Genomic DNA, 12,784 nt, shown 5'->3' with positions numbered 1-12,784 from the left:
CACAGACCTCCCGCGGCACCACGGGGGCGGGGCCGCCGAGGCGCGGGGCCACCGACCGCTTCCAGGTTACGGCGCCGCCGACATCTTGGCGGCGGGCGGAAGTGGCCCGGTTGCCCCTGGCGACGGCGAGGCGGCCCGGCGGGCCGCACCGGCCTCCCGGGGCGGGAGCGGCAGCGAGGCGCGTTCGGACAGGGCGCCCGCTGCCTCTGCGGCTTATCTCGGGGTCCCGTGAGACACCGGGCACCTCACCGGGCAGCCAGGCCTGCGCTGCCTCACACCGGAGCCCCCGCACGTCCCGCTGAAACCTTCGGTCACGTCACCTCTGCGACACGGAGGAGAAACTTGTCAAGATTTCCCTCAGTGAGGGCGGGCGGTTTCTGACAGCAGCTCATTGAAGTATTACAAATAGGAGCCGTTTTCCCCCCAGGCCACTGTTGAACTGAAGAGTTTGCCCCCCAGGACAGGCAGGATCAGAAATTCTAATATAACGAGTTCATCTGAAATATCGCTTCTCACTGCTGTACGTGCATCACCCCGCTCCTGCCATGGGTCACCCGTACCTGAAAGAGAAAGCTGACACCTCAGCACAGTCAACACCATGGGTGAATTTGGGAGCCGTTTCCTATATCAGATGTGCTCTTTCCATCAGTTGCTCACAAGTTTTGTCAGCCATCGGGGCTAGTTTCACAGAAACAAGGCTACTCACAGCTGATTATTTGGGTTCTGCCAGTTTCCTTTGTGGGATTCTTTGGCAAACCAGACAGCTCAGTGTGGTTGTATGCTTTTTTACTGATAAATGCTAAACAGCATTAAAAGCAGAATTGGCTTTTTGGTGTAGTGAGTCACAGGGCAGAAACCAGGTATAATTTCCTAATGACCATATTTCTTACAATGATTGGATGTTGGTTTGTTGTTATTACTCAATAAAACCTTCAGTGCACCAGTCCCCTACAAGACATGGAAATACTTTACCCTGAAAAACCTCGAGTCTGAAAGAATTTTTCCATGTGTAGCTTATTTGAACACACATATACAACTATATATTCTATATTAAAGATCATAGTGTGTTCACCATACACAGGGCAGATCTGAACGTTTTGTTGACTACGTACTTTACATTTCTCAGGCTCTTTGTGTACCCAGTTTCTTTAGCATTAGAGAACTATGGACAAAGATACATGCTACATGTACTCTAGTTCTGTTAGAGATCTTACTTCTATTTCTACTTGCTTTGCTTTCAAAAATATCATTAGAAATCTAAAAAAAGTGTTATTTATACTCAGAAAAACTGATTTGCTCTTTTCATGATGAAACATAAAACTGAAAAGCCGATATAAAGCAGAGCAGGACAATTGTCACTAGACAAGGAATCAGCCAAGAAATTTACACTGATAACTCCACCCTTCTGCTGCAATTCCTTAAATATGTCTTATGATATTAGACCAATACCACGGTAATACTTGTGCCAACGATCAGTACTAACAGACATTTTGCAAAGGCAAAATTCATACATGCAAGATTTGTTTTTAATCTGCACAAATAGAGCAGTTAATTTTACACCCTCCTACTGGATGCTGGAGAGCTCAGCTCCAACCTACTCCCAGCCTCTGTCAGCACTGTTTGTCCCCAAATCTTCATCAACACAGACCTGGCCCAGTGTAGAAGGTGAGTGTGAGAGCCATAATTCTTAGAAGTGTTAGTTAAGGGCCTCAGCATCAGGAGACTACGCTGACAAGCCTGTATTTTGAACATTGTGGTATTGCAGCTGAGTACCTCTCCTTAAGACAGACCCACAGACAGTAAGTCAGAGGTTCCTCAGACTCTCTTGCTGCAGAAAAACCATAGAAGTGTGTGAGGATCATGAATTACTGCCATCCACACTGAAATGAACAGGAGGGAAAATATAATTAACGAGCATTTCACAACCTACATGCGTACAGGTTCTGAATTAAGGTTTCACTGACAATTTCATTTGGACATTGCCCAACTTCTAAATGCTTGGCTTTGCAACTGTCATAACGTTCCTTTAATACCTGTAGCACTTCCTGCATTCCTGAGAAGGGCAACTGTCGGTGCAGGACCACGCAGCATTGCAGCACCACTATGGGTCATCAGCCGTGCTGGTACCTTTGTGTACCGAACGCAGACCTCTGCCCCTCCAACTCAAAGAGAAACCGATAGCAATAGCAAATTGTTATCCTCCAACTGGACCAGCAGCGCAGGGGGATGATTGTTGGAATTTGGATTATCCAGTGGATTCATAAGACCGTTCCTAAGGCTATTTAGTATTTGCATAGTTGTTTCAAGCATGTTTCTACAAAGCAGTGTGATTTATTAGGAGATAGCTCTTACACAATGAACTACAATAAAGCAATTAATTAGTTAAGCTTGCTTAAGCTGACCACAAGATCAATCTAGCAACATCAGAATCATCCCTGACTGAATTCAGATACCTCTGACATAATAGCCCCACTTGCCTTTTTTTAATTTAGTGGCTGCCAGACTAATGAATTGGCCCTTTATCTCTTGGTCATGTGGCCTTTTCACTACCTCCTCCCAACTGTAAAATTTTTGTCATCTAACTACAAGAAACCCGCTCTCCTCCCCCAGGCAGGCAGCGGCCGCCGCCTCGTCCAAGGACACCCAATTCTGGTCATTTCTGTACTGCAGGCTGGGGCAGACAGCACAAGAGGCAGATTCTTTGCTGGCGCAGCCAAGGTGAAGGCCAAGCCCCAGGGAAGCTCTGTGCCACTTCCAGCTCTGGAATTCAGGATGTCCCCTTGCGCCCCTCGCCACCCTTGCGCCCCTCAGCTCTGCGTGGGGCTGCCTCCCGCAGCTCTCCCCAGTACCCCACTGCCTTCCCTCTGCCCGACCTCCGCTTTCAGACATCCATCTCCAGTTCCTTCCCCAGGCTGTCTCTCCTTTCTCATCCTCCAACAGAGCCTCCAGCTTTGGTTCCTCACACCAGGTCCTAGTTCAGTCTCTTGTCTGGTTCTTCATCTCACTGCCGATCCCCCGACTCTCCTGTCTCTTCCTTCTCATCTCCTTGTACTGAGAAGCTGAATTCTGCTGTGTATTCTGTCCCTTTCCTGCTGCCAGTTCCTTGCCAGCCAGTCTCAGCATAAAACTCCTCTAAGTCCCAGTTCCACTTTCTTTGTGAACCTCAATTTCCTTCTGTCACATCTGAAACCTCTAGATTCCCAGTCCTAGGTTTTCTCTTCCTCTCCTCTACATCTCAATCTACCCAGGCTGCCGGGTCCTACTCCTTTCCCTTCTCTTGAATCATCAGTTTGCCAGAGGTTTGGCTTCAGTCTCTTAGTGAAGGGTTGCAACGGGTTTAGTTGTTCTGGGGGAGATAAGTATGTTGTGAAGGCTGATGGCACAAGAAAGCCCATTTCAATTTGTGACCATCATACCAATCCCAAAAATAGTGTATGCCTTTGTCATTGCTTTTCTCTCTTCCCCTTGAAACTCACCTTGGCTCCACTGCCTTTATTATGAGCATACAAAAACTGGGAAGGCTGGAAGAGTTGGAACAACTCAGGAGCTGAAGGGGAGAGACAAGTTGCTGAGCACCAAAACTGTATCTGGAGGATTCACATAGACATTCAGAGCCCTTGTTAATGTCTAGAAGCCAATACTGCAGCAGAGTGGCTGACAAGATCCATCACATTGAAAACAGAGGCTGCCCCACCAGAGTGAAAGCTTTTGCTTGGTGTGAGATGCTGTTGCAATACAAAGAAGGATACAAAGAAGGGGAACCTCAAAATGTGGTTCTCTTTTGGAGGACTACAGTACAGTAAGATGTTGCTATTTTTACTGTCTGTTCCTTTTATGTGTTCAGAGTCAGGTCTGCTTACTTGACTGACAAGAAATTAGTTTTGCTTTTTCCTCCATTTGGTTCTACAAAGCAAGCATATGATAAAAGCACAGAGTTTGATGAAGGTACTTATGTTCTCAAAACCAAGCAGCGTGATTTAGGGTTGTAAACTTTCAACTCAGCAGCCACCTCTCTACATCTGTCAGGTTGTTAGCAATTTTTTTAAACAGATTTCCTCTGTCTTACAGGAGCTCCTCCAGGTGGAAAGACAGGACATACCAATGCTGAAACAGCACATCCAAAATGCTATGCATCACATTATTTTCTTGTATTTACTTGCATGCATACAAACTTTTTCAAGTATGTGCTGTGTCCTAACTGCCCCAGAGCCAGCAGTTCTTCAGTTTATTTAGTGCAAGGGAAAACTGCAAATCCAGCAGGCTATCAAGCAAGCTAACCTTCAGTTATACAAACGGAGAGTCAACCAGTTCAAACAATTTATCTTTCAAAGTCAACACTACAAACAACAGAAACAAGCAAAAGCTTTTTCATTCACAACAGACAATAAACTGTGTTTTCTAGTGTAGATATTCTAGACAGGATAGTATAAGCTGCTAGAAACTCCTACTTTACAGTGGAAGGGCAAATTAAAGGCTTCAGTTGTCTGTACTTTGAAAGGGGAGAAAGGCTGGAATGAAAAACTCAGTTAAACTGAAACAGATGCTGATTATTGCAACTCTGGTCATGCCATCCTTAAAGAAAACAACCTTTCTTGAGTTCCTTTTGTTCTTCTGGTACTTGCAAATCCACTTCTGACAACCCAGGCAAACACAAAAGGACAAAGCAGGATCCAACAGGACATTCTGTGCTGTGGTGGACAAGCATCTCTTAGCTTGGCTCTGCAGCACCTGGATTTCAGTAGGCAGCGTGCCCACCAAGGACTAACCGTGTTCAGGACTAGCATAATTCCCAAAACCAAGGGGAGAGAGGGGATGGGTATTCACAAAAGCTAGTTTAAATCTACAGAGGTTAAGCCTTCTCTGTAGTCAATAAGATGAGCCTGTGCTTAGGCACTCTGAATCATATTCTGAAAAAATCACTTTTTCCATTGACCTCATGTGGACCCTGGGGAGTTGGGCTTTCCAAGGGAAAAGCCACTTCCTCCCCAGGAAAGTGCATTCAAGCCTAAGTGGCCGTGGGTTCACCAGCTTTTCTCATGCCACACGTTGCTGTTGGACTCCGGTGCTGCGCGAGGGGTGTAGCTCTGTGTGCCTGCAGGTGGTACACGACATCTCCTACCGCTGTACCTGTTTCACTTGGCTCTCATGTCAGCCTTCTAGAACTGGCAGGCATCGATAAGCTGGTATGGTGTGGCTTAGATTTTATTTACACTGCGTGTCATTTCATGCCTCCAAAGGTCCATGAAGATTAGTACCAGGCTGACTGGTGTGGCACGGTATGAAGGACTGCGAGTGTAGCCCAAGTTTTTCTCTATTGAACTTCATACAAGGGCATATCCTGCCCCCATTCTGCATAAAACAGGGAGCAGGCTTCCACTGCCCCACGGTCCTCTCGGATCTTCCAGTCCTCACCAGCCACAACAAGCTAGCACTGGAGCCTGTCCTTCAAAGAGACAGCCCAAAGACAACCAGTTCTGTACATTATCGGTTTTAGCTGCTAAAGGTGTGAAGCCAAAGCAAAGAGGCTCCCGCAGTCGCCAAGGAAAGGAAAAGGTCTCTGGGAGTGGTGGCCCCAGGAAGGCAGAACTATTTTATTACGAGTTTTTTTTTAAGATTACTGTAAACAATTCAACTGTGTCCTAAACGTGACTGGGAGTGGCAGCACATCCATGCTGAGCTGTGTAAAAAAGCCAGCTGCCCCATGCCCAGGCAAGTATCACTGCCAGCAGGTTAACCAAGGGCACGGGCAGAAAGCAGTTTTACTCGGGATTACCTCTTGCCATTGCTGCAAGCTCCACTGTCTGAAATGTGGGAAAAAGTGAAGATCAACAGAACAGGAGAGTCCCCAAGAAAAGAAACAAAGAAACCCTCATTCATATTCTCACAAAGATAAAAAATTCTTTAAAAGTAATTAGTGAAGAAAAAATGGAGTTGGAATAAAATATTTGCCTGTTGGTCTTAATAGCTGCAGCTCTGGTATCTATTTTCTCTCCCTCTTCCAGGCTATCAGCAGGGACTGAGTGTTCTCCTGGAGCCAGGGATGGATTTCCTGAATGGTGACAAATAGCAGTAAAGCCTGAAGTCAATTCCACAGTGAAATCATTACATAAATTGCTCTTTCCTGCAGGAAAGAGATGGATGAACAATAAAACAAATCAGAAAATAGTACGAAATGAGTAATCTTACAGTTCAGTTACGGGAAACAAAAAGAACAACCCTAACAATGATGCCAGCTCAGTCAGGGAGCCAGGTGATACAAAGAGTGCACCTGTAAAGAAAAATTTCACTTGAGGATTTCTGGAAAAAAAACCCTGAAAACCAGATCATTCAGGTGCAGAATGACCTTCCAAAAGGACATCAAGAAACTCCTTCTGCCCAGAGCCATGAAAGCTAGAGCAGAGCGAGTGCGAGCAACTCAAATATTTATTCTTATTGTGGTAGTTTGCAGGAGCCTTGGTCTCGCTCCGGTGTGCGGGGTGCTGTACAAAAAGATTGTTCTGATCCAGAGACTGTAAGCTAGCCGTAAAGCCAGAAAAATGACACGCATTTGTCACAGACATGGGGAGCTTGAGGAGCGAAAAGCAGTCAGTGTGCTGCCAAGTTTTTTTATAGGCCATACAGACAAGGAGAGCATTGGAGGGAGCTCTGAAAGATGATTTTTCCAACACACATTAATGAGGAGTGGGTTGCAAAGCTGGAAGTACTAAGATGTTGGAAATACTAACAAGGTGGCGGTGGAACTCATAACTGCAAGCTGATCTCAGGAAAAAGCTGACATCCCGGTCGTACTCCGAACCAGATCAACAGGGATGGGCCAGGGAAAGATGGATCTTGAACGTGAAGGTGTTTGACACACAAGGAAAAAGCGAGCTAGTAGACAGAAAAGAAAGAAGTAATGCAGACAGAGCGACAGGCTAAGAACAGTCCTGCATTGTGAGGACAAGGACTTGGTTATTCAAGAGTTTTTCTTTCCTCTGTTTCTCAGGGAACAGCAGTGTTTCAAGGGATAATAAGACAATAGTTTGATTGTGTTAAGAGATTTATGGCCTGACTTCACTGTGTGTTAAAATATTGATTCTCTTTCTAACATATGCTTTACATATTGACATTATTTTTTTCTATATAGAAGACTGACTTCTGCACACAAAAGCTGGGACTTCACAGTAGGAACCAGTGATGCTGGGTAAATACAAAGTGACATTAAGTGAAGCGCAAGTCTCAGATTTTTTTCCACTCAATTAAATAAAGATAGCAAGAGAGACACTGAGCAGTGCATGGTGGTGAGAAGCTGGAATAATTAAACAATAATATGACAGATGGTGCATTTACAGGCAATTACAGCATGTCTCTGCTGGCACTTGAAGGCACAAGGCCAAAGACTTAAGCGATTCAAACCACACAAGTAGAGCAGTAAGTCCTAGAAATGCCACTTTAGAGCATCTGGCTTGGGAGCCCGGAGTGGGACTTAGACAGGGCAATGCCATAGGCAGGTCTCTGCATTTACTGGACGTTACTTCTAGGGATGGAGCAGGAAGAGCAGCCCATCAAACAGCTGTTCCTCTGTTCCTTGGATAACGCATTTCCAGGCACATTCACGTATGTAGCAGTGAAAGACAAATCTTCACAGTGAATAAGGGCATCTCCTTCTTGCCTTGTGTGTACAGGTTGAGGATACCACTGCATCAAACAACGACAGATTTTAAATAAGTATATTCAGAAAGCTCAACTAAAAGCAATCACTCATCTGTCTACTCCCAAAAACAAGGGCTGGGTTAAGCATCAAGCTACCAAGCTTCAGGCTCTGAAGGCATTTGTGATTCCCTGGAGGAGTCACACGAGACTTTCTGTTCCCCACCTTACCCACCCCCAGTAAACCCAAGCCACCTTCCTCCTCCTCTCTCTGAAGAAGATGGGCTCTGGATCCCGTGCTGCCACTCAGCAGCTAAGGGGACAATTGCATGAAATCTGCACGTCTATTTTTAAAAGCATCGGTATGCATTATTCAACACACATCACAGTCATGCTGGTACACTACATTTCTGACCTCGTCAGCACATATAGAGGTAATACAAGCTCTAGATCTTTAGAAGAGAAGAAGAAGAAGAAAAGAGAGAGAGAGATCTGCCTGGAAAGCAAACACAGATTAGGTGTTGTTAAAAGCTTCTTAAACTGTCAACAAAGTGTTTACTTAAACTGAGAACAAAAAAATCACCTTCAAGATGGGTAATTCTCATGGAAGTGGCTTTATTTTTAAACACCTTATGTCTCGAGCTATATGATTATATGGGCCTCTCAACCAGATTTTTGGTTTTAAAGTAAGGACTTGATTCCAGACTTTCTTGTCATACGGAAAAAATGGAAAACATGAACTTGAACGGCTCAAAAGGCAGAATGAAAATAAAAAGCATTTAAAATGTGGAAAGATGGAAAACAAGACTCACAAACAAATGGGACTGGCAACATTGCTTCACCTAAATGCTTTTTTCTTCTACTTAGTAGGAGATGTTTCTCAAGACTGAAAATAAGTGTTGTTTTGTATCTGCAGGGCTTTCAGCAAGCGGCTGCCATGTTACGAAACTCTCTGGATTCCAGCATCTCTGCTGCCTGCTGCACTTGGAGTATGTTGGGAAGAGGAGGAGGAAAACAAGCTTATCATTTATAAAATTATTGCTGGTTTTGTGGTTGCGAGGCTTTCTGCAGTCCACAAGAATAACAACTTGTTTGTGACATCAGTAAAGTAAGGATACGTAACCTAGATCGCGTTGTCCTCTCCCTGGATACCACTCTCAAGCTTTGTCAAGTAACATAGAGTTTTATCCAAAGGTCACAAGGTCCTTTATCCAAAGGTCAGGACTTTAGGAAGCTGCACACCACAGGGTCACAACTTGAGACCTGGGTGTTATTGTGCTGTGCTCAAGGACAGTCTTGCTCTGATTCTCCAGCCACACAGGGTGGCACCAAGACACTGCACCAACTCGGCACCGTCACACTGCAAGTGCATGGTGCTTTTCCCAGATCGAAGGGTTTTGGCAAAGTATTTCTGCTTTCTAGCTATATCTGGCAACTGGAAAGGCCTGTGAGAGAAATGAGTTTATGTTCTAGTTTAAGCTGACCCCAGATGCAAAAAATGAGGTATAACTACACTTTTTTTAGCAGAAGAACAGATCGAATCCCGCATCTGTAATTGGAAAAGTCATGTCTCCTCTTGTTGTCCCTCTTCCAACAAAACAAGGGGAATTAGGTCCTCTGTGCCATTCTTTTCCCTGCTCTCAGCTATGGCTAACACCACTCCGGTAAATATGTACTACGCTTACTCAAAGCTAGACCCATTCCTGTTTTTACAGTACTTCAACAAGTACAATATTAAGCTGCAGACAATGCCCATGCCTTTTTCTTCTCTCTGCCAGTCCTGAAGGTGATAACTGTGTTTTTTCCCCAACAGAAAGAGGTGTCTTAAAAGCAGACTTACTAGAGATTGTTGAAAACAATTCCCACAATAACGCCTGTCCCAGTGCTATCAGCTTTCTAGAGAGGCTGCCAAGTTGGCATTTGATTAGCTAAGAAAATGGATTTAGCACGCGATGCCAGATTCCACTTCTCAGTCACTAAAATGCTCAAGTAACAAACTGAGTTGACCATTGTTTCTTATCACCAAGCAAACAAACCCCGTTGGCAGGAAAACTCCATTTGGAAAGTGATTCCCTACATGACCGAGATGGGCTCTGGCTGCTATGCATGCCAGTCCTCACATAATGCTGGACTCCAGGTGGTCACTGGCACTGTGAAGGACACTGTCAGATAACCTAGCCTGCAATTTGATTTCAATGTCTTGCTTTCAGCTCATCTTCAGTTGTTCTGCAGGCTATTTTTGTTACCACAGGAATAACAGTTGGTCTCACAGTGCAAGGTTTTCAGTTGCAATTGGCTGTCTTTTACACTCAATTTTAGCCACAGCTAAGATGCTAACTGGATCAGTTTGGTTGTGGTTTTTTTTCAAACAAAAGTTTGTTTCAAGCAAACAAACTACTAAATTACTGATCTGCAAATTACATGTACTGTTTAAAATACCCTGGTCTTCAAGCATCCAAAGTCTTCATTAATCAGTCCCTGGTCCTTTTCCCTTCCAATCAGTATGAAATACTAATTGCCATACGGACTAGCGCACCAGACAAAGAGGCAGCTTTTCGCGTTGAAATCAGTGGGAACACTTCTGTACACTTCAAAGGGTAGGGAAGGATGTCTCAAGCAAGCATGCCCATTTTATAGTCTCATCAACGTCCATCTTCTGCTCTGAAAGTGGAATAAGTGAATCGCACCAGAAACGAGCCCACTTCTGTGCTGCTCTGGACCAAACCAGAAGTGTTATCTTAGGCCGACTCCACAACAGACAGGAGGTAGGAGATCCACACTCAGCCTCTACAGGTTCTCTGTTGGCCTCCAACCCAATAAGCAGGCGAGACTCCAAGTGAGGTGGGAGCAGGCTACCTGAGGGACTGTTGGTTTCCTTCTCTAGGTTGCCTTAGAGGAAAAAGGAAATAGTTCAGGAACAATGCAGACAGAGGCTTTAAATAACTATCAGAGAGGTGTTGCTTACTGGAATCTAAATTTTTTGCACTGGTCTCCCAGCAAACCCAGGAACACCTTGAATCCACAGCAGCAGGTCCACGGCACGGTGCCTGAGCTGGCAGAGGGCAGCACGCAGCCAACCACGTCAATACAAAATGGAAAAGAATCATTAGCAGAAATAATTTTCTCCCTCATTTTCTGTTTCTTAGCACTACTTGTGATTAATTTTATTCATCCACAGCCAGTCCCTGTGCGGTGATATGGAGCAAGTTCTCGTATCTCAGAACAACTAAAGGCATCACCACCACCTGCAGAGGCCGGGTGGGCAGGATTAGGTGCTTTAACCATCAATCCCCAAAGCAAAGGCCAACACAGACGACGTGTGCAGGTCACACAGGCAAGCTCATTAGCGAAATCTAAAATTACAACACATCCCGGAATTGGGGCGGCGCTGCGCATCGCCCAGGGACGCGCGGGCGGATCCGTCCCCGCCGGCCCGGGCTCCCACGGCGGCTTCGCGCCGGGCTTCGCGGGGAAGCTGCTACGAGGGGAGGATCCTCCCAAACGCCGGCCGGGGAGGAAGGAGGGGACCGAGGGCGCACCGGCTGATCAAGTTTGGCGACACTTAAGCCCTGGGCGTCAGGAGAGACACCGGCTTTTGCTGCTGTTTACACGTTGAACAGGACCGCGATTCACATCGAACGCGCCGCCCCGGCCAAGCCGTCTGTTGGAGGGGGTCTGTTGCGGGTTTTACTTAAATAAAAACAACCCCAAAAAAAGCCCCAAATCCCGAGTTTCACGGCAAGGAGGAGCGCGGGCCCGGCGGGGCGGGGGGCGGGCAGCGCAGAACGCGCCGCGGCGCCGGGCCGGCCCGCGCAGGTCGGACGGCGCCGCCCCACTGCAGAGCCCCGGTGCAGCGGGAGCTCCGCGGGGACGCGGGCCCGGCCGGGCTCGGGTCTGCGCGCTCCCACCGAGCCCCCGGTCCCGGGCCAGGTTGGGTCCGCGTCCTGCTGCCCGCAACCCCCGCCGCCCCGCGGGGCGGGCAGGGACCGGGCAGGCCCGGGAGAGCCGCTCCCGCCCCGCCCGGGGCGCGGCCCCAACTCGTCAACTACAGTTCCCGGCGTGCACTGCGCCACGCAAAGGACTACAAGTCCCATCACAGAGTTGGCTGCCGAGCGCAGTTCCGCCCCCGAAGGACTACAATTCCCAGCATGCACTTGGGTACGAGGCGGCCTGAGCGCCGGGCAGTGCGCGCCGTGGCGCGCAGTGCACGCTGGGAACTGTAGTTTTCTTAGCGGAGAGCCGGCCTACTCCCTCAGCAGCGCGCACGCCCGAGCGGGCGGTGCCAGGCCCGGTGCCGCCGCGCGTGAGCCGCCATGCAGGAGAGGAAGGACGCGTTCCGGGAGGTGCTGCCCAAACAAGGTACCGGCGGCGGCCGCGCCCCGGCAGCCGGTGCGGCCTGGCCCCGGCGCTCACGCAAGGCGCTTCTCTCCCCTTGCAGGGCAGCTGTCGGTGGAGGACACGGCCTCCATGGTGCTGTGCAAGCCCAAGGTGCTGCCGCTTAAGTCGGTGACGCTGGAGAAGCTGGAGAAGCTGCAGCGGGCGGCGCTGGAGGCGGCGCGGCCGCCCGAGGGGACGCCGCCGCCCCGGCCCTAGCCCCGGGGAGGGACTGGCCGTGTGACGGGAGACCGACCGAGAACCGGGGATCCTGCTGGGCGGGGGGGCGGGGTGGCGGGAGGCTCCATTTCTGGCGTTTTTCAGTAAACGTTCCACTTGCTGATTTCAAGGCGACGTTTCTAAATGTCTTTAGGCTGGCCCAGCCCGACAGGTAACGAACCCCCGGTAGCCGCTGCTCCAGGGACAACGGGAGGAGGCGAGTTCCACCCGCCATGGTCTAATAACGGCCGGTGGGACCCCGGAGCTGCAGCGCTGCTGTCCCGGGCACAGCGTGCTCCCGGCCGGTCCCTGCACCGCCCAACCGCAGCCTGACACCCCGCTGCAGAACGGGAACGAGCAGAGGGGGCCGCACGGTGATGCTGTCAGCCTGCCCCAGATCCATCTTGTTCTTGGCAAAGCTGCGCTGTATAGACACATCCAAAACATCTCCCTGCCAGCCTGGACACTCCCAGCAAGTCGCTTGTTTTCAAAAGCATTTGGTAGATACTTACCGTGAGTTTAATTACTCAGTGCTTTTCTGGAACAATACAAAGGGGCAGTG

The 12,784-nt window shown here is 48.3% G+C and overlaps 1 protein-coding gene across 1 annotated transcript; it reads left to right on the top strand.

The window, feature by feature from the left end:
- Nucleotides 1-11,831: 11,831 nt before the first annotated feature.
- Nucleotides 11,832-12,352, top strand: BBIP1 (BBSome interacting protein 1). Its single transcript, XM_082053537.1, has 2 exons — nt 11,832-11,988; nt 12,068-12,352. Exons 1-2 carry the CDS (start codon nt 11,943-11,945, stop codon nt 12,220-12,222), a joined length of 201 nt encoding a protein of 66 aa, XP_081909663.1. The 5' UTR covers nt 11,832-11,942; the 3' UTR covers nt 12,223-12,352.
- Nucleotides 12,353-12,784: the final 432 nt, after the last annotated feature.

The sequence above is a fragment of the Streptopelia decaocto genome (genome assembly GCF_964273445.1).
Source record: "Streptopelia decaocto genome assembly, chromosome: 5".
Lineage (NCBI taxonomy): Eukaryota > Metazoa > Chordata > Aves > Columbiformes > Columbidae > Streptopelia > Streptopelia decaocto.
The sequence above is the reverse complement of the archived record's forward strand: the minus strand, read 5'-3'. Positions and strand labels throughout refer to the sequence as shown.